At 56.7% G+C, this 27,808-nt stretch overlaps 1 protein-coding gene across 4 annotated transcripts; it reads left to right on the top strand.

The window, feature by feature from the left end:
* Positions 1-27,808, top strand: VPS26C (VPS26 endosomal protein sorting factor C). 4 transcript variants are annotated; one of them, XM_040980808.1, is made up of 8 exons: positions 7-103; positions 16,551-16,694; positions 18,158-18,307; positions 21,937-22,017; positions 23,889-23,963; positions 24,326-24,476; positions 25,193-25,345; positions 26,811-27,808. In XM_040980808.1, the coding sequence occupies exons 1-8, from the start codon at positions 47-49 to the stop codon at positions 26,891-26,893; spliced, it is 894 nt and encodes a 297-aa protein (XP_040836742.1). In that variant the 5' UTR covers positions 7-46; the 3' UTR covers positions 26,894-27,808. The 4 variants fall into 4 exon arrangements, with proteins under 4 accessions (XP_040836745.1, XP_040836742.1, XP_040836743.1 ...); XM_040980809.1 differs by lacking the exon at positions 21,937-22,017; XM_040980810.1 differs by lacking the exon at positions 16,551-16,694 and having other exon boundaries at positions 9-103.

Here is a 27,808-nt window from a genome sequence, read left to right as displayed (position 1 = left end):
GGCTCACGTGACGCAAGTCACGTGACGCCGCTGTCGCGACTCCGAGATGGGGACCTCCTTGGATATCAAGATTAAAAGAGCCAATAAAGTGTATCACGCCGGGGTGAGTGGGGCGGTGGGCGGGCCTGCAGCTCGCGTGGTCCCCGGCGCCCCGCACCCGGCGGGATGAAGCGCACGGCCTTGCCCTGCAGGGTGTGTGCGGCTGGCCCAGGCGGTTCACACCCTCCTAGCAGATGAGGGTGCTGTGAGTGGCAGCGGTCTGGGCAGTGTGACGCGTCCCGCCTCCCCGGGACACATCCCCGGTGGTACCTTACGGAAGGGAATAGCTGCATTTTCGTGGAGGAATCGGGGGGCCTCCACTAAGGAGGCTGGCTGACAGTCCCCCTGTAGGAGAGGAGGGGCGTCTGTCACGTAGCTGACACATCCTTAGAGACTGGCAGGAGGGCCCGGCGCAATGGCTCCGTGGCTGAACTCACTTTTCAAGTTAGGGAATGCCATATGGGTGCCGGTTCCACTTCCCAGCCGGCTCCCTGCCTGCGGCCTGGGAAGGCAGTCGAGGACGGCTCAAAGCCTTGGGACCTGCACCCGCATGGGAGACCCAAAGGAGGCTCCTGGCTTCTGGCTTCAGGTCAGCTCAGCTCTGGCTTTTGCGGCCACTTGGGTAATTAACCAGCTGATGAAAGAGCTCTCTGGCTTTGCTTCTTTGTAAATCTGGTCTACCTTTCCAATAAAAATAAATAAATCTGAAAAAAAATGTGACAGTAAAATGTTTCTAGATTGGAAGAGGCCCAGCGCAGGTGGGCACAGGGTGCTGGCTGAGGCTGCTGGTGGATGCAGACCCTGGAGGCAGCGGTATTGGCCCAGGCACTTGGGGTTCTGCCCCCTCATGGGGCAGTGGATTGAGTACTGTGCCCCCTGGTTCAGCCATGTCCCAGCCCCAGATGTCTCTCTTTTCAGACGAGATCGGGCGCATCAGGGTGGCCTGGCCGTAGACTGTCTCACTCTTTTCAGGAGTGAACCAGTGGGTGAGCTCTCTGTCTCATTTGACTGATTTTTAAACATTTTTATTTGAAAGACACATTTGCAGAATGAGGAAGAGACAGAGGTCACAGGCCAAAAGCCAGGAGCTAGATGGGATATGGAGTAGCTAGGACACAAACCAGCTTTCATATGGGATGCTGGCTCTTAAAGGTGGAGGATTAGCCTAGTGAGCCATAGTGCCAGCCTCTCAGATGACATTTTTTTAAAGATTTAATTTTTTGAAAGTCGGAGTAACCAGAGAGATGGGGAGAGAGATTTTTCGTGTGCTGCTTCATTTCTCCAAATGCCTGCTCTGGGCAGGGCTGAGCCAGGCCGAAGCCAGGAGCTTCCTCCCTGACACAGGGACCATCTGCCTTCACTGGCCATTGGCAGCGGTTGTGTTTGAGATGAGGCGTGACCCAGTGTCCATATGGGATGCCAGCATTGTGGGTGGTGGGTTTATGTGCTATACCCTCAGTGCTAGCTCCCCTATCCCAATCATTGTCAATTCTAAGGCAGAAATAGAAAGATCTTTTGTCCACTGGTTCAGTCCTCAAGTTACCGCAACAGCCGGAGCTCAGCTGACCCAAATCTCAGAGCCAGGAACTTCTTCCAGGTCTCCCACGTGGGTGCAGGGTCCCAGGGTGTTGGGCCGTCCCCAACTGCTTTCCCAGGCCACAAGCGGGGAGCTGGATGGGAAGTGGATCAGCCGGGACATGAATTGGTGCCCATATGGGATGCACTGCAAGTAGAGGCTTGGCCTGTAAACCCTGGTGCCAGCACCTCTTTTTTTCCTTAGAAGTGTGGCTGAAAGAATAAAGGGACAGCAGAAGCAAACCCAGTGCCTTTTTTTTTTCCTATAAAAATAAATCTGTATGAGGCTGTGTGCGAAATAGTAGTTTGTGTTGGTGTTGAGTTTCCAGAGCATGATATTTTGGTGATTTGGGAAAATGGTGCCTCCTGTGAGAAATATTGAGATGCTAAGGAGCACAGTCATTGATTTGACCACAGTCAAATCTCAAATGATGTAGCCACAAAAATGAAAGTGAAACTACGAAAGCTAAATCCGATGGAAAGGTCTCTGGGTCTGCTTTGTGTTCCTTTTTCAAAAGCAGTGGCTTTTTACATAGTTCAGTTGCCATCATCCATCCTTCAGCTCGCAGACCTCGGTGATTTCCGATATGCTGAGGGTTGTGCACCTATGAGTGTGTGGTGTTCCAGAACGTGTCCCCCACGCAGGCGCTGTGGTCCCCCAGCACTCCTTCCTGCAGACAGCTTCCCTGATCATCCCCAGCAATCTCCCGGACACCCCGTGTCTGTGGATCTTCCCTCCATGTACATGGAAGCCTTCGGCATGTGGCCCTTGGGGGTGATTTCCTCCAGCAGGCAGGAGGTTTTGCAGGTGCGTGCACGCTGCACAGCCTGGGTCACTCGGTGGTCCCTTCCTTGCGGCTTAGTGATATTCCACTGCGGCTGCAGGCCCTCCTCCTCTCTTCCCCTGCTCATGGACAGTTGGCTGGATTCCAGCTTTGGGCTGTTAGGAAGAATGCTATTGCGAACATTGCAGGTTGTGATAAGGTCCATTGCTGCTCGTGGTTCCCTCGGAGTGGAGTCTGCACATTTTGACAGAGGACAGTAGGTTCTGTTTCATGGAAAAGGTCACTGACGCCTGGCCCCAGCACTGGCTGCTGTGGGCATCTGGGGACTGAACTAGTGCATGGGAGGGCTCCGCTCTCCTGTGCTTCCCATCTTTCTCACTGTGTCTGTCCCTCCCTCTTCCTCTCACCTTGCCTTTCAAATAAATCCTTAACACAGACTTACTTTAGCACCTTTTGTTCCGAGCTGCAGCAGCAGTTTCAGAGCTGAGATGTTTTCTGTAACAGTTCCCAACCGTCAGTTCAGGTGATGAGAAGTACATTTAGAAACGATGCCAGGAACGGGGCCCGCGTTGTGACATAGCTGGTGGAGCTGCTGCTTGCGGTGCTGACTCAGTCGCTCTGTTTTTGATCTGAGAAAGCAGCAGAAGCTGGCCCAAGTGCGTGGGCCCCTGCAGCCATGTGGGAGATCTGAAAGAAACCCCTGGCTCCTGGCTTCGGCCTGGCAGTTCTGGCCTTTGCAGTCACTCAGCGTGGGGACCAGGATAAAAGATCTTTCTCTCTGTCTCTCCCTTTCTCTATAACTCTTCAAAGCCAGCTGAGCCTAGGTCACATGATCCCAGAAGGGCCCGGGCTTTCCCCTTCCCACCCAATGCCACAGCGCACTCTGCCCCATGGCTCTCCACCCGAGGACTGTGCCTGGCATCCTCCCTTTTGGGTCCTGCCCCCCACCCCCCAGCCCTCTGGAGCCAGACACTGGCCAAGACCAGTCATGATGGCAGAGTGAGCGCGAGGAGAAGGAAGCTAAGAGAAATGTGTGCATGGGAGCAGAGCCAGCGGGGTGGGCGTGCACGTGTGCACGTGTGCACGTGTGTGTGTGTGTGTGTGTGTGTGTGTGTGTGTGTGTGTGTGTGTGTGTGTGGAGTGGCACACATACCACCAGTGGGTCCTCCCAGGCCCAGGACAACAGGGAAGACTCCTGCGGATGTTCCATTTCTGCTGCAACTTGCAGAGTGTTCATATTTTGTGAAAGGCTTCAATGGTGTTTTTTTAAATTATTATTTCTTTTTGTTAATGAGCATTCCTTTCTTAAAAAAAAAAAAAAAGCTGCTTCCCTGGTGTCCATTTTCAAATGCTTCCAAAGCTACTAAGATGTGACCAGGCCACGATAGAATCATGCCTTGTGTGGCTGGGCCCAGGAAGGTCAGGGCTGAGCAGTGACTGCTGCGGGCCTTCCAGTGGGCCTGAGGCGGGAGCAGCGGAGCCGTCTTGGCTGGTCACGCTTTGGGGTCAGAGGGCGATCCCATTCACAAAGCCTGCTCCATGTTCCCCCAGAACCTGTGCTGGCCCATTCAACTGCTTGCTGTGGTCCCCTGAGCAAACACGTCCCCTTGGATGGCAAACCACAGGCGCTGTGTGCTCTGGCAAGCCTCCAACTACTGTTGACACACGGGGAACAGGGCAAAGGTGTGTGCCACTAGCATCCCCTTGGCCAGCCTGGACCGAGACGTGTGCAAGAGGCCCTGGTGGCCATGGCGCTTGAAATGCGCCCTGTCCTGGCCACACACCTTCCGCAGCCTCACAGCCAAGCCTGCCGCCTGGCACCTAGGAGGCAGCCCAGACACTGGGCACAGCTCTGCCAGTCCCAAATCACAGGCCAGGGCATGAACTGGGTCTGGATTTGGGCTGCTTGGTTAGGGAGAATGATTTAGTAACTCCCCCTTCTTCCAGATTTACTTATTTGAAAAGCAGTGTGACAGAGAGGGAGGGACAAGATCTTTCCATCTTCTGCTTCGCTCAGATGGTAGCCACAGCTGGGGCTGGGCAAGGCTGAAGCCAGGAGCCTGGAACTCCGTCGTGGTCTCCTGCGTGAGTGGCAGGGCCCCTGGTCCTTGGCCTGGCACCTGCTGTCTTGCAGGTTTGTTGGTGGCAGGACACTGTTGGCCAATAGGGAGCTGCATTTGAAGTGGAGCAGCTAGCACATGAACCGGAGCCCATATGGGATGTTGGCACTGCAGCCAGAGGGCTAGCTTGCCATGCCACTGTGCTGGTCCCTATAATTTCTTACTTTAATACTTAAGTTCTAGAAGATTCTTTCTGAGCAGTATTAGAAAAGGAGCAACAAAGGCTGAGAGTGTGACAGTTGAGAGATGTGAGGTCTAGAGATCACGGGGTGAGAGGAGAGGAAGGGAAAATGTCTCCTGGGACCCAGCCGTGGCCAGTCCTGGCTGACAGACGCATGCTCCATGGGCCTTGACCTTGCCTGATCAGCTCTGTGTAAGTCTATAAGCCAGCCCTGCATCATCTTGTGTTTTCTTTGTGTTTGGATTCCCACGCCTGTTAGCACGTGCCAGTTTGCTGCCCGGAGACTGTTGAAGGATGAGTTGAATGAAGCCTTGGAGCGTGTGAACAAGTTTGGGAGCCTGCTTGCTGTTTACACAGTGGCCCGACAGGGGGAGCCTGTGAGCGCGTTGGCACCTTGCAGGGTTTGCTGCATAAGATTTGAGCCACAGTCTAGCTGTTGATGCTAGACACGTGGAAGAGTCACTGTGAACTTGGCACAACCCCAGAGCTTCCCGGGGAAACCCTCTCTGTCGTTGATATTTGTTGAAGAATAAGTCATCCGGGCTCAGAGAATTGTGGAAAGCAGCCCCAAGTTCCTTTCTCCCTGTGGATGTAGGTGTTCCCGAGGGCCTGGAACCCCGCCGTCCTGCCTCCTTCCTTCCTTCCCTGGTTTCTGAGCGCTGTGCGTGGTGTGGTCAGTCAGGAGTGGGACGCAGGCGCCTGCCGCTGGATCTGCAGCTGCACTGCTCATGCCTCACTAGCAGCGCTCTCCTAGCGTGGAGCCTTCCAGCTGCCCAGTCTTCTAGCCCCGCGGCTGCTGGGAAGCGTCCACACTGGCCCCGGGCTCTGACGGGGCAAATGCACGACCTAGGCCTGTGTGTCCCCGAGTCTCTCCCTCCCCACCCCGTCTCTGTGTGTGTGAGAGCCTCCTCCGGGGGGCTCCTCCACACAGGTGCAGGAGAGGACCGTGGTTTGCCCTTGCTGGACTGTGACGCACAGCAGGGACACCGTGGAAGGGGCCTGCCTTGTCCCGCCACACTGTCCTGTCCACTGGCCTAGCTGCTGCGGACAGCGTGGCCGTGCCTCGGATGGATCGCCAGTTCCTTACCTGCCGTCTGTGTGCAGGAAGCAGGGCCAGGGACAGGGAAAAGTCGTTTTTTGGTCCTGAAAGCTTAGCCTGATTTTGATGTTACTTCTTTGACACAACTGACCTTTGACCAGAAAGTTTTACTCAACTGCCTTATGTATTACACACTGGGAGAGCTTACCGGGAGAATTCTGCAGTAACTCTCCCTATAGCGTACATGTAATTTATTTGTTTTCATTCATCCAGACGTTTTACGTTCTTAAATTCTGACTGTCCAGGTAGTCATGAAAATGGCACTGTTAAGTGATATGATTGTGACAATTATAAATAAGAAATGCACAGCCCGGCAAGGTGGCAGTGACAGGATCTGCGCACTGTGGGCAGAGTACGGTGTGTGCGTCTGTCTTATTGACTTGCATGTAGCTCTTTAAAAACAAACAAAACAAAACAAAAAACCCCAAAGAAACCCTACCCATAGCTGTTCCTTATTCTGAAGAACAATTGTAAAGCTAAAATACTAATTTTGAAAAAGTTGAATTGTTCTACTTGGATCTGCTGGCTTCTTAGTAACTGGATGAATTGAAATGCTGTTGCAAGACCTGGGGTCTTCCACCTGGGGGATTCTGCACATTGTTTGGTGAAGTGGAAACTTTTTAAGGTACAGCCCTGAAGTGGGTTTCTCTGCTCTCACTCGGTGCCCCGGAAAAGCTGCCTCCAGAGTCATAACCTAGCCGTTGCAGGATGCCCGCAAGTTATTTCCAGACAGATCTGAGCCGTCTGAGCTTTGTGAAGCAGTAGGGGCCATGCCTGTCGCTGTGGGGCTGAGCGGCGCCTGCTGGTCCACGGCTGCATGCCCTCACGCGGTGTGCAGCTCTGACTCGGAGCCAGGCAGAGACCTCGCTCGGCCAGGACGGCCAGGATGTCCTCTGCCTTCCCTCTGCCCGTGCATGGCCCTGGGTTCTGCCCTGGTTGCCAGCTTTGCTGTCCCTGGGGCCTGCACCTGGAGGCCTCAGCTGCCTGCTGTAATGGTTGCCCAGCACTGGGTGTCCCACTGGGCTGCTCCTGCCCAGGTGGCTCTCCCGAGATGCAGTGCCTGGCTCCCTCCTATTCCCCTTTGACTTCCGGCCCAGCGTCACTGACTCCCCTCATATCCCAGCACTCAACTGGCCTCCAGAACCTCCTTGCCACTGTCTCATTCATCCCCATCCTGGCCCTGGCCTCTAAAATGTGTGCCTTCTTACCCCTACATCTGCGTCCCTCCCCCTGGGATGGGCTGGCCCCTCTGACACCTGTCAGTCTGCGTCACAGCCCTTTTCACTGCTTTCTGCTTCTCTCTGCTGGCTGTCCTAGCAAGGCAGGTTCCTGAGGGCTGGGAGGCTTTTCACTTCGATGACATGGGAGGGTTCCAGATAGGTCTGTATCCCCACACTCTTAGGAAAGACTGACTTGGTAGCCTTTTCCGGTGTGTGGCCGCTTCCCCTCCCCCCCCCGAGGCTGTGGGGCTGCGCGCTCAGGTGGAATGGGCTGCGGTAGACCAGTAAGGAGCCACAGCGCAAGTTCTGTTTGCAGGGTCATCTGTGTGCGTCCTCATCCTTCCCTGACTCCCACACATCCCGGTGTGGCTGTGGGGGTTCCGGCACAGGCCCAGCACTGGCTGCAGTGGCCAGCCAGAGCCAGCAAAGCTGATGTTTGTGCACACCAACTTGTATTTGGTTTCTGGCCAAAGCTCACAGGCAGGAGGCAAGGCTTAAAGCTTCCTGTTGTTATCCTGGAAGGACTCCAGTGCTGGCCAAATGCAGACCAGGAACCTGCTGGGCCCTCTCCTTGCTGAAGCACTCAGCATGGGTTCTTGGACCAGTGGACTTAGATGGGCTGCTCCCTGCCACCTTCCCCATGACCTCCTGACATTGGGTTTCAGCTCGCCCTGGGAAGGACCCATTGACTTTGCGGAGGAGCCTAGGCTGCAGCCAGCCGTACTGACCCGGGGTTACTGATGGCCGAGTGGCTGGGCCTCTGAGTGACCCTGGGAGGGCACACGAGCTGTGACTTGATGTCCTGGGCGAATCCCTGGCAGCCCCCAGCAGCCCTGGCCTTCTGCCGTGGCTGAGTCCATCAGTCCTCACTCACCCGTCCCCTTGACAGAGTCCACGTGGGCGTTGATTTCACTGTCGCCCAGCAGGCACGTGGTGTCAGCCGCTGTCCTATCAGATGGAGCTGCTGGAGCAACTGCCCTACAGCCCACAACATCTACAGAGAGAAGTCCCTGCAGGAGCAGCTAGTGTGTGTGGCCGCGCCTTGCAGATCCCTTTAAAAACATTTTTCTTTCTCTTTTCTGAAAGCTTTATTCTAATGTGAAAGGCAAGGTTACAGCAGAGAGATCTTCCATTTGCTGGTTCACTCTCCAAATGGCCACTAAGGCTGGAGCTTCAGCCAGGAACTTCTTCCAGGTCTCCCACAGGGGTGCAGGACCCAGTGCAAGGCTCAGTGATGGGCATCTTAAGTGCTTTCCCGGCCATTAGTAGAGCAGCTGGCGCTTGGACTGGCGCATGTGTAGGTTGCTGGTGACAGATGGAGGCTTAATGTGCTACCCCATGGCAGCGCCAGCCCGTGTGTGTGTGTGTGTGTGTGTGTGTGTGTGTGTGTATGTGTGTGTCCCAAGAGACCAGAACTCCATCCTGGTCTCCCGTGTGGGTGGCAGGAACCCAAATGCTTGGGCCATCCCCCACTGTGTCCCCGGCAGTGTGTGTCGGTGTCACAGGTGGCGCCTGAACTGCTGGGCCAAACGCCACTCTACTTTGGATAGTTCAAAAAATGTAAGCCAGCATTTGAGAGTGTGTCTCTTTTTTTCTTTTTTATTCACTAAGAAAGTTCAAGACAAGTGTGTCTAATGCAAATGCTGCAATCCTGCTCTCTCTCTGCTTCCGCATGAGCACTCAGTGGACACCTCAACGCGGCCCGCTCTCCCTCTGGGTTCTGGCCGTGTCCCCCGCGTGCTCCAGCGATCTGACCCCGAGCCCACGTGGGATTTCAATGCGGCCCGCTCTCCCTCTGGGTTCTGGCAGTGTCCTCCGCGTGCTCCAGCGATCTGACCCTGAGCCCACGTGGGATTTCAATGCGGCCCGCTCTCCCTCTGGGTTCTGGCAGTGTCCTCCGCGTGCTCCAGCGATCTGACCCCGAGCCCACGTGGGATTTCAATGCGGCCCGCTCTCCCTCTGGGTTCTGGCAGTGTCCTCCGCGTGCTCCAGCGATCTGACCCCCGAGCCCACGTGGGATTAGCATGAGGCAGGTGAGGCGCCCGCGCAGGCGCGCTGCCTCCCTGGCCAGCTGCTGGAGCCACAGCTTGGGAACAGCGGCCCGCCAGGCTGCTCCTCACCTGGGCTGCCTGCCTCGGAAGTTTGCTGCTGTCCCCTGGTGCGGAGCTAGAGGAAACGCTTTGCATTCTCATTCCTGCATGATTTTCCTGTGGCTGCGGTTGCTCTTTGCTGCCAGTTGCAGTTGCTCATTATGTAACTGGGCTGGCTACACAAAGCCTTTCTTTGGCCCAGTCCCTGTACTCCATGGTAATTACTTGAGGATGTAATTATGCCAGTTCCCAGACTCTTTTGTAATTGGGGACCTGCTCAAAGCTTGCTTTTATAGTCTGGACTCTGTGTGCATTTATGCCATTCGTTCCAAACCAGTAACTTCCCAGACCCTCGGGGAGTGCTAATGTCATTGAAATCTGGAATCAGGTGGGCATGTCATGGTGCTCCCGTGTCGCCTCCCACCCCTGGAGGCGCATGCCGTGCCTGACTGCCTCACCGCTGTTGACTTCATGTGAATGGGGGTGGCAGGCCTCTGCCCCTTTCAGGGTTCTTGTCCTGTTTCAGGACCAGCAACCCCAGCTCCCACCTGCTAGCCCTGCCATGTGCCCGCTCATTTGGCTTGTCACGGCTCTCCAGACAAGTGGTGCCATCCCATGCCAGGCTGCAGCCCAGAGAGCCACTGGCATGCCAGCGCCCGAAGGCCTCTGTTCTGTTCAGCACCATGCCAGGTGCCTGGAACGGTGTCTGCCGCACGGGGTGGGGGTCCCTCACCAGTGAGTGAGGGGTGACAGCGTTTCTGTCCTGCTGGCAGTGGGCTTGACCGTCTGCTTGGTTCGTTTCCAGTTGCTGTCACAGAACACCCGGGGTGGGGTCATTTGCACAAATGGAAGTTGATGCGGCTGGTGGGTTTGGGATCTGGGAACTCCAGGAGCCTCTGGTGGCGCCCTTGCCGCTTCCTGATGCCACATAACAGAGCAGGTGTCAAAAAGTCAGGAGTGCCCCCCACCCCCAATCCCACAAACCTCCCAGATGCGTCACCTCCACACGCCACTGCCATGTGACATCTTCAGCCACAAGGCGGTCCCCATGCATTACAGTTCCCTCACAAGCAAACTGGCTTTTACAGGTTTTACTAGAGTAATTGTTTGGAGGTGATGGTCCTGCCATCCAGAAAGTAGACCCCAGGGTTGTGTTGGTTTCCGTAGTTGGCGATGACGGGGACAAAGGGGAGGTGTGATTTGTACACAATCGCTCACCGTATCTGGGGTAGTGGTGTTTGTAACCACCGACATGGTCGGGATGCAGGATGAGTCTGTCCCCCAGAAAGCTGCCTCTGTGCCCCTCGGCGGTCAGCCTTCCCTCCCACGCTGTCATCCAGCGGGAAAATAGCCGCCTCTGCCTCCATGTCGCATAAACGGCACGAATTCCAGTGTGCACCTGTAGCCTTTTGCTGGTCGAATGAGATGGAGACTCGCCCAGCTTCGACCTGTATGTCCGTAGCTCACGGCTCTGCATTGCTGAGTTACCATGTGGATGGCGCTTTGTAGGACCTTCAGGGCATCATGAGGAAAAGTGTTAGAATCATGGCTGTGATAAGCTCGCGTGGCCCCCAGGTCGAGTGTCTCAGGATGGATGTGAGGAGGCACGGCCTGTTCAGAATCCCCCTTGCTGGAACCTCTGTTCCACTGCCATTGCTTGTGGAGAGATCCCTGGTGATGGTTTATTCTGGTCTTCAGCCAAGCTGGCAGCCAGTGTCACACAGAGCAGCGGGGACAGAGGCATCTGCAGACACCTGGCCGATGGAAGCTAGCGTTGTCGCTCTCCTGGGTGGGGATGGGGCGGGGCTCCAGCTGCCTTCATCGACTCGGGCTGTGTTTTTCCACTGGATGTGCTGGCGGGCTCCTGGGGCTGGCATCGAAGGTGGCTCACTGTTGGTCTCTAGCTGAGATGTGCACGGGGCGGGGGCGGCGGCGTGCTGATGTGTCCCTGGGCCTCTGGGGAGCAACAAGGACCTCGAGGGCCCATCAGGGCAGTCACAGTGCTAGCCAGAACTGTGGTGGTCATGAAGCGGCCCGCCCTCTCCAGCAGGTGCATTCAGTCCTACGTAGGAAATAGTGCAGTGCAGCTGACTTCCGCCCGCAGCCTTGAGGTCTTTCCCTGCAGAAGGGCCCTCCTGCCCTTGACCATGGACATCTCAGACTTCAGCCTCATGGACAACAGCATGCAGTCCTTCACAAACTGACCACGTGCTCACCGTGGGCCCAGCCGTCCCGTTGCTGCGTGCACCTCGGTGTGTCAAAGGCACCTGTGGGTTCATTATCAGCTGACCCAAGTGTCCGTGGGCGGATGAGTGAGTGAGAACCCACAGTGTGCACAGACGGCGGCGTTTCACTTCCCCCTCACGCAGGGTGCCTGGTACGGCCCTGAACAGCATGCTCGGTGCGGCTGGGACAGGCCAGAGCTGCCTCCCGCAGCAACACATGCGGAGGAGGGGAGCCAACACGGCCCTGTGTGTGTTCGTGCAAGTGACTGCCCCGGCAGAGAACGGGGCGGTTTCCGAGTGTTGTGGGTGTTGCAGTGGTGTGTGCTGGGGTGTCCTGCACTGCTGGGGTGTTGCAGTGGTGTGTGCTAGGGTGTCCCGCACTGCTGGGGTGTCCCGCACTGCTGGGGTGCCCCGCACTGCTAGGGTGTTGCAGTGGTATGTGCTGGGGTGTCCCGCGCTGCTGGGGTGTCTTGCACTGCTGGGGTGTTGCAGTGGTGTGTGCTGGGGTGTCCCGCACTGCTGGGGTGTTGCAGTGGTGTGTGCTGGGGTGTCCTGCACTGCTGGGGTGTTGCAGTGGTGTGTGCTGGGGTGTCCCGCACTGCTGGGGTGTTGCAGTGGTGTGTGCTGGGGTGCCCCGCACTGCTGACAATGCCCAACATTTTGGGAGGGGCCTACTGAACAGTCCCTGTGCGAGATAGTCCCATGTTAAAATCTGGGTTTTAATTGGTATTTATATTTTGTTGAGACCAAATGTACTTTCATAGGGGAAGTGTAATTTATACTTCTTCTCTGTAAACTCTGATGATCATGTCACCTTTCCAGTTTTTTAAAGTTCTGAGGGAAATTAGCTCTTTGTCATAGTTCACCAAGGATATCATTTACATGCCAATATTGCCTGCAACTTTTTTTTTTTTTGGTTAAGCAGAAACTTTTTTTAGTCACTTCAGAGTTGGGAGACATTCTTAGATTTGCTGCACTTTGATATGATAAAAATCACATTCTGTAGTTTTCTCCGAAGCTTTTTTAAAAATTGAGCAGTAGAGAGAGAAAGGCAGCCGCCATCCACAGCTTGTGCGGGTGGCCAGAGCCCGCGCGGGGACTCCGTGCAGGTCCTGCCTGTTCGTGGCAGGAAGCCCACGGCTCGGGCGACCCACGCCGCGCCAACGGGAAGCTCAGCCAAGGATCCAAGCTGAGCACCTTGGTGCGGGACAAACGCCTGCGCCCTCACAGCTTTGTTTTGGTGAATTTGTTTTTTACGCTTTTATATTTAGATCTTCAGTGCATTGAGGACTTTTCCTATACACAGATTTGCAGTATAGACTCCATCTCTTTTTTCCTCTCCTCTGGCCAGTTTACTGGTGCTTTGTGCTGGAAATCCCGTCTGCTGAGGTTGGTGTTGCGGTAAAAGCCAGCGCCTGCTGTGTGGGAACTTGTACCTGACACTAGCCCCCTCCCCAAAAAGAAAGAAATGTTGTTTTCTTTCTTTAAACATCTGTTTATTTTTATTGGAAAGTCAGATTTACAGAGAGGAGAGACAGAGAAAGATCTTCTGTCCACTGGTTCACTGGAGCTATGCTGATCCGAAGCCAGGAGCCAGGAGTCTCTTCCCGGTTTCCCATACGGGTGCAGGGTCCTGAGGCTTTGGGCTGTCCTCTGTTGTGCCCCCAGGCCACAAGCAGGAAGCTGGATGAGAAGTGGGGCTGCTGGGATGTGAGCCAGCATCCACATGGGATCCCAGTGCATGCAAAGTGAGGACTTTATCCACTAGGCTATTGTGCCAGACCCCCTGATGCTATTTTCTTTACTGCCCTCATTTACTCCTGGGAAGATGAGTCTGCTGAGAGTGCCCTGAATTTCCTGTTTAACAGCACTGTGTGGTGGGTGTCTCAATATTTTCTTTCTTTTGTGACCTTTGGGCATGTCTTAAGTGTTCCTCATGTGGGAATTGTAAACCTTTCCTGTTAAATAATTGATTTCGGATGTTTTAAAAATTAGTTTTGAAAATAAGGCCTTATTAGTAAAGAAAGATGTTTATTTGAAAGAGTTAAAGGGAGCAAGGATGCGAGAGGGCTCCTGCATCCGTGAGTTCGCGCCCCAGGTGGCCTCAGTGGCCTGCTGAGCAGGCGGGAGCCAGCAGCTTCACTGGGCCTCCCACAAGTGCGGCAGGGGGCCAGGGCCTCGGGCCAGGATGGGACGCAGAGTGGCACCTATGGGATGCTGGTGGCCAGGTGATGGCTTTACCGGCCGTGTCGCAGCGACAGCCCCGCTTCAGTTTTCTGATTTGAGAACTTTGTTAGGAACCTGTCGTGTTCCTTGTCTGTCTGTGGGATTCTTCTTAGCTTCAAGTGCTTGTGTGGTATATTTGCATATGCTCACTTCTGTCCTATGTATATTTCATCCTCTGTTCTATAGTAGCTTCCTTCTTCCAGTTTATTTCTGAGCCTTTTTTTCTGTCTCTTCCTTCCTCACCTCAGCTTTCACACCTGTGTTTGCTGTTCTTCCTTAAGCCAGTAGCTCCGTCAGTTGTAAAAACAGCGAGCGCCTGATGGCACCTTTGCTTCCCGGTAACGACTGTGCCGTTTGTTGAGTCAGCGTTGGCTGGTGGACAGACTCGGTGAACAGACGGGAGCTTCTGTGAGCGTTTAGAAGGTGGGAAGTGCTGGGGGTGAGAGGCGGGGTGGCATGCTGGGGAGGGGCCCGGTGCAGGAGCCCTGTGCAGGGAGGGGCTGTGCAGGAGCCTCGGTGTGTGAGGTGGGGTGGAAGGTGGAGAAGTGAGGGCACGCAGCGAGGGGGCAGGGTGCTGTGTGTTCCCCGGGGTGCCAGTGCCGCACCAACAGCATCTTTCTCCGGAGTCATCCTCGCACTTGGCCGTTCTCTCCTCCAACGCCTCCCCCACCTGACTTTGTAGCTCCTGCTCTGATCCGCAGGACAGGGAGCAGATCTGCGGGGCTCTGTGCGTAAGTCCTCACTGCAGTGTCCTCACGGTGCTCCCAGCCTGGGCCCGTCTCCAGGCGTCCTGTCGGAGCTGTGGGGAGGGGAGGGAAAGGTGGGCACGCCTCTGCTGGCCAGCTCCTGCCGCGCCTGCGCCTCCCGGGAAAGCAGTTGAGGACGGCCCAAAGCCTTGGGACGCTGCACCCACATGGGAGGCCCTGAAGAGGCTCATGGGAGGCCCTGAAGAGGCTCCTGGCTCCTGGCTTTAGGTCGGTTCGGCTCTGGCCATTGTGGTCATTTGGGGAGTGCATCAGTGGATGGAAGCTCTTTCTCTGTCTGACCTTCCCTCTATAAATCTGATCTGCCTTTCCAAGTTAAACAAAAAAATTAAAGATTATTTTTTTCTAGTAGGAAGGCAGAGAGGAAAGACAGTAAGATCTACTGCTAGCACACTCCCCAGGTGTGAAACTGCCGGAGCTGAGCTGATCTGAAGCCAGGATCCAGGAGCTTGCTCCGGGTCTCCATGTGGCTTCAGGACCCAAGCACTTGAACCGTCCTCTCCTAGTTTCCCAAGCCGTAAGCAGGGAGCTGGATGGGAAGTGGAGCAGCCAGGACACGAACCAGCATCCACGTGGGATGTCAGTGCTGCGAACAAGAGCCTGTTCGTCTGTTGAGCCACTGGGCTGTCCCTTAGAACACCCACTTAGGTCCCTTGAGGGCTCAGAAGGAGGCTGTCACCTCGCGTGTTCTCGGGGTGCCGGCCGGTGTCTGCTCCTCTCGCTGGTTGCTCGCCTTTCCCAGGTCGAGGGCCCTGCCCGTGCGGTGACTGCACCGGGCCCTTCTCTTAGTCCTCCATTCTACTGGCAGTCCTGGCCCGGTGCAGGCCATTGCCACTCATGATGGTGACATGACATGAAGCTCCTCTCCATGCCCCTCTCCGTGCCCCTGGTCGGTGCCCAGCCCCCTTTGCCCGCGCTCATCAAGAATGACCAGTGTCCTGCGTGAAGCAGCTTGGTTTTGCAAGCCCCAGGGCTGAGCTGGGTCCCGCTTGTGGTTGGAGTTGAGTCTGTGTTGTGGGCATGCCTGCTCCTCAGCCAGCGTGGGAGCAGTGTGGTATTTTGTCTTCCAACCTGCTCTTACTTACGTGCAGTAATGACAGAAGGGTCTCTGGAGCCGTAAAGTCCGTGCTCTGCTCACTTCAGGGTACTGCGCTGCTGCTTTGCCGAGACTGCCCCAGGCAGGCAGGCGGGAAGAGGCCCTGGTTGGTCGCGGAATTCTGCCAGCCCAGAGCTGAGTACACAGGAGCCGATGCCTTCCGGCCGCTGGGCTGTTTGTTGCTAACAGGCCTCCCATTGTTCTCTCACTGTATGCCCCGGGCGTACTGACCATCAAGTCAAGTTCTAGAAATATGCTTACAAGTTTGCATTTTTCAAATTGTGCTTTCTGGGGCTGGCATTGTGAAATAGGGGTTAAGCTGCCACTTGCAGCACAGGCATCCCACATCGGAGTGCTGATTGGAGTTCTGGATGCCCGGCGTCCTGCCAGTGTGCCTGGGGGTGGAAGATGACCCCTGCTGCCCAGGTGGGAGACTCGGATGCGAGTCCCAGCCCTGCCTTCCGCCTGCCCAGGCCTGGCTGCTGTGAGCATCTGGGCAAACAAGGAGATGGGAAATCAATAACCCTCTCTGCTTCTCTCTTCCCCCGTCCAATAAATCAATACATCTTCTAAATGTTTACAGATTTTAAATCAAAATTGCGCATTCCCTTTTTGAGGCACATACTTTCAGTTTACATGTCCCCTGACCTTTTCACGCTCCTGGGAACCAGAGGAGTTGTTCTTGTTTGTGAGATGTAGTTGTTCTTATTGGAAAGTTGGATTCACAGAGAGTAGAGAGAGAGAAAGATCTTCCGTCCTCTGCTTCACTCCCCAAGTGGCCACAATGGTCAGAGCTGAGCCGATCTGAAGCCAGCAGCCAGGAACTTCTTCCGGGTCTCCCACACCTGTGGTCTGGGAGGGCATGCCGGCTCTCGCAGGGCCCTGTGCCTGGCCTGTGCACCTGCCCTCGGCCTCTGTCCCCTCACCCTCTGCAGTCTGTCCTTGGCTCCAGGGTTGAAGGGTAGAGTGGGGCCAACACCTCTCACCCTGTTGCTGTGTCCAGCCCTGCCTGGTCCTAATAGCAGGTGCCCGCCACCCCCGCAGGGCCCAGAGGTGACTTTTGGCACCTCTGGAACCTGCCCTGGAGGTGTGCAGGAGAAGATGTGAGCGCGCTGTCTCTCCTCCCACAGGAGATGCTCTCCGGGGTGGTGGTCATATCCAGCAAGGACGCCGTCCAGCACCAGGGCGTGACTTTGACCATGGAGGGAACCGTGAACCTACAGCTGAGTGCCAAGAGCGTGGGCGTCTTTGAAGCTTTCTATAACTCCGTGAAGGTGAGGCCACTCGGCTGCCCGACTTCCCGGCTGCCCGCTGCTGGCATCGCGGGGGCCGGGCACCTGTTCCTGCTAGGAAACTGCACACACTCTGCTACTGCTCGGCTGTGGGCACTGCTGGCCTCGGCTGTGGGCACTGCTGGCCTCGGCTGTGGCTGACAGCAGCGCCTGCGGGGGGTGGAGTTGGGGCTTGTAGCATCAGTTTTCAGGTTTAGAGTGTTGCTCGCCGGGGGCTGTGTTAGCGCAGGGGGTGGACAGTTCATGGGGAGGAAGGCGTTCACCAGTGGGATTGGGTGTTAGGTGTCCAGATTTTTTTTTTTAGGATTTATTTTTATTGAAAAGGCAGAGTTACAGAGAGGAGAGACAGAGACAAAGGCCTTCTGTCCACTGGCTCACTGCCAAGATGCCACAGTGGCCAGAGCTGAGCCGATCCAAAGCCAGGAACCAGGAGCTTCCTTCGGGTCGCTATGTGGTACAGGGTCCCAAAGCTTTGGGCCATCCTTGACTGACTTCCTAGGCCACAAGCAGGGAGCTGGATGGGAAGCGGAGCAGCCGGGACATGAACCGGCGCCCATATGGGTTCCCAGCGTGTTTAAGGCGAGGACTTTAGCTACTAGGCTACAGCACTGGGCTCTGTAGTCTCACTTCTAAGTGGTTGTTTTCAGTAATACTAAGCCAAAACTTACTTGAAGCAATTATTGGCGGGTTCTCCAACAGATGTCATGGAAAATGTGTAGTATGGAAACTGCATGAATTTAAAGATTCTTTTTTTTTTCCTCGCCGGGATTGTTTGAAGTAGTTTTGCCCTCCCTGTATGTAGTCTGGGCTCACACGTCGGAACTGTCTGGAAAGCGCAGTAGACGCAGTGCACACGCCCGCAGACCCGGCCGGAAGGAAGCCAGCATGGGCCTTGGGGCAGCACTGCGCTCCAGGCGGGCACAGAGGCTGGCATCTGGCACCTTGCATGGAGGGGGTGTCAGGACAGTTCCGTGGGTGGGAGGGAGGGCCCGGGCGGCAGCCAGGGTGTGATGCTGTCCGTGGGAAGCTTGTCCGTGGGGAGGCTCAGCGTGGCAGCAGGTGCCCGCGTCGTCCGTAGGCCGTGGACGTGGTCCAAAGTGCCAAACTGAAACTTTGAGTACTGCTGTCTCCCCTGAGTGGGAGGCTGCTCCTGCACACGCTGACCTCCCGAACGCAGGCGACTGAAAGTCGCTCCTCAGAGCTCCCCGTGTGAGCCGAGGAACACACGCGCATCATACAGCTAGATCTGGGCCGTCCTCCGCCTTCTCACTGTGGATGTGCGGATAATACCACTTACCCCCGCACGCACCCCTGCCCTGGGTGGCCGTGTTTGAGCATGCTGCCGGGGCTCCCCGCACGCACCCCTGCCCTGGGCTGCTGTGTTTGAGCGTGCTGCCGGGGCTCCCTGCACGCACCCCTGCCTGAGCAGCCGTGTTTGCTTGCAGCCCATCCAGATCCTCAACAGCACCATAGACATGGTGAAGCCCGGCAAGTTCCCCAGCGGCAAGACCGAGATCCCCTTCGAGTTTCCGCTGCACGTGAAGGGCAACAAGGTCCTGTACGAGACCTACCACGGCGTGTTCGTCAACATCCAGGTGAGCGCGGGCACCTGCCGGCACGCTGCCTTACAGCTCTGTGCCATCCGTGCCGGGACCGGAACGTGGCTGCTGGCTTTGCCGTGTGTCCCGCAGGCTGCTCAGGATGTGTCACGTGGGACTTGCCTCTTGCAGGAATGGCGCTCTTACTGCCTTCTATTCAATTCTCTTTGTTGCTTTTCCAGGGGGCGGGCGACAGGCGTTGCTTGGCAGTAGCTCTGCCCTAGCTCCTCTCTGCTGGGGCCCAGCCCTCCCTCGCCCATTTTCCACTTACAGATCTGTCTTTGTTGCATAGCCCCAGAGGCTGCCCCTGCGACACAGGCTCCCCTCTCCCCCTGCTCCTGGGACCGAGCCTCGGAAACAAGGGCAAGTGGAGTTATGACTTCCGGCCACCTCTGCTAGTGAAGGGCATCTTTCACTGCGGCCACCATTGTCCCAGGAGCGGCCACGACCCCGGGGCCAGGGCCAGGGCTTGCCTGTTGTCCCACAGGAAGAAAGGTGACTCTGTGCCCGCAGCCCCCAGCGCCCTGGCTGGCCGGGGCTGTGCGGGAGGGCTCAAGGTCAGGAGCCTCCTGGGCCTGGCACGTGGCCAGCAGAGGATGTGTGAGGGTTGCAGCACAAGTTGTGAACTTAATGAATTGCTGAAGAGATCTGCTGGCAAGAAGCCCATGTCGTGTGACGTCATTGCTTGTAGTAAACCTCTCTGTGTGGAGAAGCCATGTGTCTGGTCCTTCCTGGCTGGGCTCCCTTGTGTATTCCAGAAGCTTTGGGCAGGTGCTAGGAATAGCAGTCATGGCCAGGTTAAAGGTTGAGGTTCAGAGGGATGGTCTCGTGGAGATGCACAGATTCTTGGTCAGCACTACGAGGACCTGGATCGTATCTGGCTTTCTATAAGAAAAAAGAAAAAGAAAAGTGAGCATTTGACCCTGTGGTACCTGGCCTGAAGATCTGGAATGGCTGAGGAGGCTCTGTGCGGTCGCTCGGCCGGCATCCGGCTGCTCTGCGCGCTCGACGGTTGGTCCTCAGTGGTCACCATGCAGTGTGCAGACTGAGGTGTGGGCTGGAGGGACGGGCTCTGCTGGCCTCCCTGGCCGTCGGGCCTGTGCGCATCGGCCGGGCATGCTCACAGATGCCAGTCTCATCCTTTTCTGGATGTTGCCATGAGGGACAGAAGGCTACATGTGCAAGGTCATGTCCCCGTGTCTCCGAGCAGCAGTGAATAAACGGGACAGTCCCCAGGAGCTGAGCTGGAACACGTTCCCTGGGGAACTCACCTGCTCCACCCAGCCACGCGCCCTCCTTTTTAGCTTGGTTTCCATCATGTGCCTTCTTTTGCTTTTTGAGATCTAGTTGACACAGCAACGGTGGAGCCTGGGAGAGAGGTCATGGGGCGGGAGAGCACTTCTGTTGGCTAGTTCGCCTCCCCAACGGCCGCACCTGCTGGAGGTGGGCCTGGCTGGCGCCAGGAGCCTGGGCCTCCATCCACGTCTCCCACATGGGTGCCTGGGGCTCAGGCAGTTGGGCCGTTCTCCTGGGTCTCCCAGACACATTAGCAGGGGGCCAGATCCCAAGCGGAGCAGCTTCTGGGGTCACACGCAGCATCTGAGCCCCCTGTGTAAAAACGAGAAGGTAGACGGAAGGGTCCCAGATGTGATCACGGCCAAATCCCTGCCTTGGTTGTGCTCAGATTTCGCAATCACCAGGAGTCCGAAGTCAATGCAAACACATCAAGGGGGTTTACCCAGGCTGGGCGCCAGCAGGACGGGCAGCAGGACGGGCAGCAGAAAGGGCCGAAGGGCAGAAGGCCAAAGGGCTGAGGCTCAACAGGCTGTTTATACATTTCAGGCCAATTCCATATAGTTATTCAGTCATGATTGGTCAGTTTAGCTGTTAACTTTTAAAAAGAGCAAGTTGGCAGGCTTCTATTGGTGGGTTTGAAACAAGCAACTTTCAAAAAGTACAAAGTGGTGAGCTATAGGGCAGTGAGCAACTTATCTGACAAGCACCCCAGGTCTCCTCCCTGAGGAGTGCTCTGCCACGGGCCCTGCCAGGTGTCACGGAGACTGTCAGGCCTGGAGCTCACACAGCCCGCAGCCAAGCAAGCAAGGCAGAATCTCAAAGGCAGAAAACACCGAGCTGCTTCAGCTTGTATAAGGATTCGGAGTGTGGATTTCGGCAGCAGGCACGTGTCCACCCGAACCCCAACCCTGTGACCTCAGCAGTCCCCCGAGCTCCTGGGGCGTCCGTGAGATGATGGCGTGAGGAGTGGGGCCCAGTGCCTGCGGCAGGGAATGTGCTAGAATGTGTGCCTGTGACCCACAGGTGCTGCTTCCACGAGCCCAGCTGTTCTCCCCCAGGTGTTAGGGTCCAGTGACCTGGTGGGCGCAGGAGAGCTTGGGCGTTCCTGGAATGGGCAGTCATGTCACCGCTGGCGTCTTTGCTGCCCCTGCTCCCCTCCCCGACTCAGCTTCCAGCCACTGCTGTTATGCTTAATGCCTCGCGCCCCTTTCATTTGCAGGTTTCACAAATCCAGTTCAAATGGTTTGGCCCAACAGTGGAGACTGGATCACACGCTAGGGATGCCAGGGTTCCCGCTGCAGCCTTCAGCCTCAGGCAGGCTGGCTCTTTGCTGGCGACAGCAGAGCTGGCTGTGAGCGAGTGGCCACGGGCTTACTGGCCGCTGGCTTGGCCACCCCAGTAGAGCAACTTCTTTCCCGGATTTAGAAACAATTCCAGCCAGCCTTGCAGTGTAGTGGGTACGTTGCCACCTACACTGCTGGCATCCTGTGTGGGCCCTGGTTTGAGTCCCAGCTGCCCCACTTCTGAGCCAGCTCACTGCTCATGTAGTGAAGGCAGTGGAAGGCGGTGCAAGTGCTTGGGTCTTTGCTACTGCCTGGAGTCCCAGATGGTTCCCAGGCTCCTGGCCTTTGCTCCTGTGGTCATCTGGGGAGCGGACCAGCACATTAAAGATGTCTCTGTCTCTAATTCTACCTTTCAAATAAACCATTTTTTTTTAATAAGAGTGGCATTACTCCTATGCCACAGAAGGACTTTGTTTCCAGGTCTGCCTATGCATGGTGAGGTTGGGGGGGTAGCAGCAGCCTTGAGCCATCCTCGGCTGCTTTCCAAGCCGCGTCAGCAGGGAGCTGGACTGGAAGTGGAGTAGCCAGGAATTGAACTGGCAGCCATATGGGATACCGTCGCTGCAGGCAGAGGCTGCAGCCCCTGGGTCTCCTCTCTGGGGAATTAGAAGCCTCCTGGGCCAGAGGGTGGCTGAGAGCTGTGTGGGACAGTGCCCAGTGAGCGAGCAGGGTGCCAGGTGCCGCTCCAGGCCTCCTCCATGGGCAGCTGCCGTGGCAGGCAGTAGGTGCTGCCCACACAGCCTCTCGCTTGATGCACACTGCAGTGGTAGGGATGTTGTGTTGTCTGCGTTCAGGGGAGGGGATGGGTGCTGGCCTGACCGCAGGCCCGGTCCTCAGGGCATGGCACTCACTCTCGGGCCACCCTGCCCTGCCCCGTGCTGTCCCCGAGGCCACAGCCCCTCTCCCAGCAGCCCTGTGTCATAGGCTCGCGGCTCCCTCACCTTGGTCTTCCCCTGAGCCAACCTCTCTCACATCTTCTCCCTGCAGTACACGCTGCGCTGTGACATGAAGCGCTCGCTGCTGGCCAAGGACCTGACCAAGGCCTGTGAATTCATCATCCACTCTGCGGTAAGCTCCCCTTGGGACTGGCCCTGGGCTCTGAACTCTGACTGCTAGGAGCAGGCCCATCACTCAGCTTGCCAACTCGGTGCCTGGATGTGCCCAAAGCCCCGAGATGCTTGGGTCAGAGACAGCCAGAAGCGCCAGCCTCTTTGTGCGTGTCTTCCTGTGGCCCGGAGTCCCTGGCAGGATGCCACGGGCCACCTAGGTGCCCACCTGCAGGTGGCTTGCTGCCTCCGCTGAGGAATTGGCTGCTTTTATAGCAGGCTCCAAGCAAGGTGCTCTGTACCCTGGAAGATGTCACCCTTCCCCTCGAGGTTGCCATGGCACATGGACTTGGCACGAGGCCCCCCCTCCCTCCCGCAGACGAGTGAAGGCCTTGTCTTCCTGGCACATACACCCAGGAAGAAGGTACGAGAGCAGGGCCTGAGGCCCTTAGACTGACAGAGAGCACACAGCTCCGAGCTCTGATTCATTCCCGAAACGCCTGCAATGCTAGGGGCTGGACAAGCCACAGCCAGGAGCCAGCTCCTCTCCGGGTCTCCCCAGGTGGCGACAGGGGCCCACGGACTTGGGCTGTCTTTGGCTGCTTTCCCAGGCACATGAGCATGGAGCTGGGTCAGATGTGGAGCAGCTGGGGCTCACACAGGCACCCTGACAGGAGATGGTGACATGAAATGTGGTGGCTTAGCCCTGCTGCGCCACGGTGCCAGCCCCATTGCCTTGTTTTTATTTATCTTTGTGAAATTTCTGTGTGCAGAAACTTTAAATGCCAGTGAAGTGAAAAGACAGAACTTGCGTCTGCAGTATGAGCAGTGGGCCTGGTCAGGGATCCCTGGGTTTGCTGAGTGTTGTGTTTTGGTAACTTGTCACAACCCCTGACTCCCAGCGGCCCTTTCTGGTTACACTGTCAGGCCTCCCTGGCTGCGGCCACTTCAGGGATGCTTTGTGGCCAAGCCCCACCAGGCCCCGCCCCGCCTTGTCCCGCCCCCAGCTCACCAGTGGTTGCGCAGTGACTGGTCCTGGAGTTTATGAGTTAAATATTGCTGCAAATGCTGCAAGAAAGAATATAGTCACTAAAGAAGATATTCACAAGCCTCTTAGACTCAAAAAATTGAGGGCTCTTCTGAAAGCTCATGGAAAATGGAATTAAAAGGTAATAGGATGCAAAAAATTTTTAGAACTTTTTCAAAACACACATTTCTTGTAAGCTAGTTTTTCTTTTATTTCAAAGAGTTACAGAGGAAGAGAAAGAGCGAGCCCGGCTCTGTGGCGATGTGAGCAGCCAGTTGCTGCCTTGATGCACATTCCCACGGCAGGCTGAGTCTCCGGGGAGGCCAGCAGTCAGCCCTGCGCCCTGGGGTCGACTCAAGCGCCACTCTGACCGTTCTGGGCCTCAGCGTCTCCCGAGGCAGGCAGGAGCAGCCCTCGGGCCCACGCCCGGCCCTCCCAGGGATGCTGTTCTGCTCTGCGCTCTCACCTAGACAGTGAACAGATGGGGCCCAGCATCTGCCCCACACTTACAGGTGGGGAAACAGTGCTGGGGGAAAGGGGAGCCCCAACAGAGCAGGGCGCCCCGTGCTGGCCACTGAGCCCTCCCGGCCAGCGGAAGCCAGGACCCTGTGCTGGTAACCGAGCCCTCCCGGCCAGTGGAAGCCAGGACCCTGTGCTGGTAACCGAGCCCTCCCGGCCAGCGGAAGCCAGGACCCTGTGCTGGTAACCGAGCCCTCCCGGCCAGCGGAAGCCAGGACCCCGTGCTGGTAACCGAGCCCTCCCGGCCAGCGGAAGCCAGGACCCCGTGCTGGCCACCGAGCCCTCCCGGCTGGCTGGTGGGAGACAGGCCGCCTGACCACACCCTGACATGCCAGTGTTGCCCACAGCCTCAGAAGGGGAAGCTGACGCCGAGCCCTGTGGACTTCACCATCACCCCAGAAACCTTGCAAAACGTGAAAGAGGTAAGGTGAGCGTGGCGCCGCTGAGCCAGCTCGATTCTTGACAGGAGAGAGGCGGGGCAGGGGGCAGATCCACCTTCATCTGCTGGTTCACTCCACGAATGGCCGCAGTGGCTGGGGCTGAGCCGATGAGAAGCCAGGAGCTCAGAACTCCTCAGGCTCTGTACATGGGCACATGGGCAAAGGTCCAAGGATTTGGGCCATCCACTGGCCATACCAGGGACAGAGTCAGTCTTGTCAAGTGCAAAGGTGTGTGGCTGCTGCCCCTCTGCAGCGGGCCGTGCCCAGGCTGCCTCCCCGTTCTCCAGCACCGTGGCCATGGGTTCCTTCTAATGCTGATACCTTTGGTTCCTCTTTCATTCTAGCGAGCCTTGCTCCCCAAATTCCTCATCCGAGGACACCTCAACTCGACCAACTGCGTCATCACGCAGCCCCTGACGGGGGAGCTGGTGGTGGAACACTCGGACGCCGCCATCCGCAGCATTGAGCTGCAGCTGGTGCGCGTGGAGACCTGCGGTAAGGCCTGCCACACCTCTGTCCCGCAAGCCCTCCATGGTCAGCAATGCTGGTGTGTGTGCGTGGTTTCTCTTCCCCACCACGTGTTGAGTGTCACAGATCTGGTCCTTGATGTAGCTAGTGACCAGGAGGGGAAAAGCCTGGTGGGAAGTCCTTAACACCAGTTGGGGGTTGGTGTCGGAAGCAGAGTGGGACCCTGTGGCATACAACCAGGAGTGCCCTCTCCAGGCTGAGCTGAGGCGGGCACTGTGCCCTTGATCCTCCAGCCAGTGAGCCAACTAAACCTCTCTGCTCGATCAAATCAGCTGCCGTGGGTGCTGTGTGAGAGCGTGACGGGCGGGCTGGGACAGCTGATGAGCACGCATCCCAGGCTGCGTGTGTACCAGCAAATGCTCGCTTCCCACAAGCCATTCCCTGCAGCCCATCAAGCCACAGACAGGTCTGTCCACTCACAGGGGTGACCCACACCTCCCACAGATTCCCCTCCACAACCCAGCAGCACAGGAATTCAGGGGTTCTGTTGGCAAGGCCTAGGATCTAGGGAGTACATTCTGATCCATGGGAAATCCTGCAGAAGGAATAACAGGGAATGCTGGGAAATCCTGCAGAGCGCCTGCCTCTGCAGCGGGCGTTTGGTGGGGATTCCATGCAGGGCACAGGGGCCTGCGTGTGAGCTCGGTGGCCTCTGCGTGTGCCTGACCCCCGTCCCATCGCAGGCTGTGCGGAAGGCTATGCCCGCGACGCCACGGAGATCCAGAACATCCAGATCGCCGACGGCGACGTGTGCAGGGGCCTCTCGGTGCCCATCCACATGGTCTTCCCCAGGCTCTTCACCTGCCCCACGCTCGAGACCACCAACTTCAAAGTGGGTAAGTGCACAGCACCACCTTCCCCCCGCGGGTGTGCCTTCCTGCGGGTGTGGGCTGGCGGGCGGAGGTACAGCTGAGAGCCAAGGCCCACAGGACTAAGCAGCTGAGCGTGCACAGAGCAAATACTATGGATGGTTTGAAAGCCCTCCAAGAGGAAGGTGGGCTTGCCCCTTAGGCTCTCCGAGATGGGGTGCCCGGGTGGAGCCCAGTTGGATTCTCAGAAATGGATGGGGTGGTACTCAGCACTACCCATTTCTGGGCTCATCTTAGGAAGTAGTCATGGTGTCACTGTCAGGTGCGTGATGGAAGTGCGTGTGCCCCCGTGGTAATGACATGGTGATGACCTGCAGGCCATCTGGGGCCACCTCCTGCAGCCATGTTGGCTGTGTTCATGACATGGGGAATTTGTGGTTTCCCTGCATGGCTTGCTGGTGCCTGGGAGGTCTGGCCTGGGCACAGCGCAGGAAGGGAGCTGCACGGTGCACAGCAGGGGCTCCTGAGGCCTTGCTGGGCCAGGCTGTGCCTGGGTGGTGGCAGGTGGGCAGCTACTGTCCATCTGTGCGTCTGTTAGTCATCACCCTAGCCGCTGGCAAGAAGCTGTCCAAGGCAGTTTACTGGTACCGTGGCATAGCAAGCTAAACTTCCTCTTGTAGTGTCTACTCCACTGTCGATCCAGCTCCTTACTAATGCCTGGGAAAGTAGTGGAGGATGGCCTATGTCCTTGGGCTCCTGCCCCCACATGGGAGGCCCAGGGGAAGCTCCTGATCAGCTCAGCTCCAGGCAGTACAGCCATTTGGGAAGTAAACCAGCAGATGGAAGATCTCTGTCCTTTTCTCTGTAACTCTGCCTTTCAAATAAAAATAAATAAAACTTAAAAAAAAAATAAAGAAGAAATAGAGAAGGAAAGACAAAAAGAGGCCTCCAGTCCACTGGTTCACTCCCCAGATAGCTACATGGCCAAGGTTGGGTGAGGTAGAATTCCAGGAGCCAGGAACTTTATCCAGGTCTCCCATGTGGTTGCAGGGGCCAAGCACTTGGGCCCTCTGCTGCTTTCCCAGGTCATGGATCAGAAGTGAGGCAGCGGGGTCCTGGTTGATGCCACTGGCTCTACCTATGACACCAAGACACAGGTGCGGGGGAGCAGGGGTGGGCCGGAGTCTCAGACTGTTGCCAAATGTAGCAAATGGAGCAGCAGGAGAATACAAATGAATGGGAAGGATTCTAGAGTATTCTCAGCAGAGAAGAAGGGAATGTGTGTGGGCAGAGGATGCCTTACAGCGCAAGAGGCCACGGTTCACTCAGGGAAAGCACACAGGCAGGCTGACCCGATGGGGCTGACCTCTGGTTTGCTGATCGCTCAGGGATGTCCTGTTGCATGGCACGCTGCTGCCTTGCCGTGGAAGCTCCCAGGGCCGGGTGGAGGTGGCGTCTGGTTTGTGCCTGACCATCTCCATCTTCCCATCAGAGTTTGAGGTAAACATCGTTGTGCTGCTGCATGCTGACCACCTCATCACGGAGAACTTCCCGCTGAAGCTGTGCAGGACGTAGGCCAGGACGTGGCCGCTCCTTGCCTCGTGCACACACAGCCACCCTCCTCGCACACGTGAGCCTCCGCTGCAGCCGGCTCCCACGGCATCTCCAGGCAGGCCATCTGTGGAGGTGAGGGGATCCCTCGATGCGCACTGCACCGACCCCTCGGATTATGGCTCCTGCAGCTCCTACCCGGGCCGTGGTGGGCGACCCCATCCCTGCAGCCTGGGCTTTGCTGAGCCACAGGGAGCCCTGCCCCTAGCTGACATGATGGTTACAGGTACCACCGCTGCTTAGCACATCTGACGCTCAGGCGGCCCTGAGGAAGGAGGCATGGCTGGGAGCTTTCCTTACACACTTCATTCTGACATCCTGTCTCTTAATGTGTTTCACTGTATCTTCAAAACTGGAGGAACTGGGGGAGAAGTGAGATGGAGAAATACACACTCCCTGCTCCCCCAGGACCCAGGAGATTTGTAAATCTCCAAGTGTGAGCCCTCGGGCTGCTGCAGGGCTGTGGGGCAGACTGGGGGGCTGCGTGTCGGCGCCTGCTCTCACTGGGTGGCTCCCCATTCCCCATGCATGGGGCAGTGCTGGGGATAGCTTTGCCCTGCCACTGATGTCCCTGAGAGACCCAGAACCCCTATCAGGGTGGGCAAGGCGGGCTGAGACCCCGCGATACCCAGGACAAACAAGCCTGCCTCAGAACCGGAACTTCTCCCAGGAAACTGATGAAAGATGAATCCCAAAGATGAAACTTGCAGCTAGTGAGTCTCCTTTAGTGTTCATGTGCCATTCATAGCCATCTGTCCTCCCTGCTGTGTTTGCACAGTGGAAAAGAAACCCAACTTCCTGGGAGAATTTCCAGGAAGGATTCATTGTTAATACAATTACAATTTTGAATGAATAAAGAAGCCTTGTGAGGATTTTGAG

This window comes from Ochotona curzoniae, unplaced genomic scaffold (genome assembly GCF_017591425.1).
Source record: "Ochotona curzoniae isolate NIBS_2020 unplaced genomic scaffold, NIBS_Ocur_1.0 contig_3498, whole genome shotgun sequence".
Lineage (NCBI taxonomy): Eukaryota > Metazoa > Chordata > Mammalia > Lagomorpha > Ochotonidae > Ochotona > Ochotona curzoniae.
The sequence above is the reverse complement of the archived record's forward strand: the minus strand, read 5'-3'. Positions and strand labels throughout refer to the sequence as shown.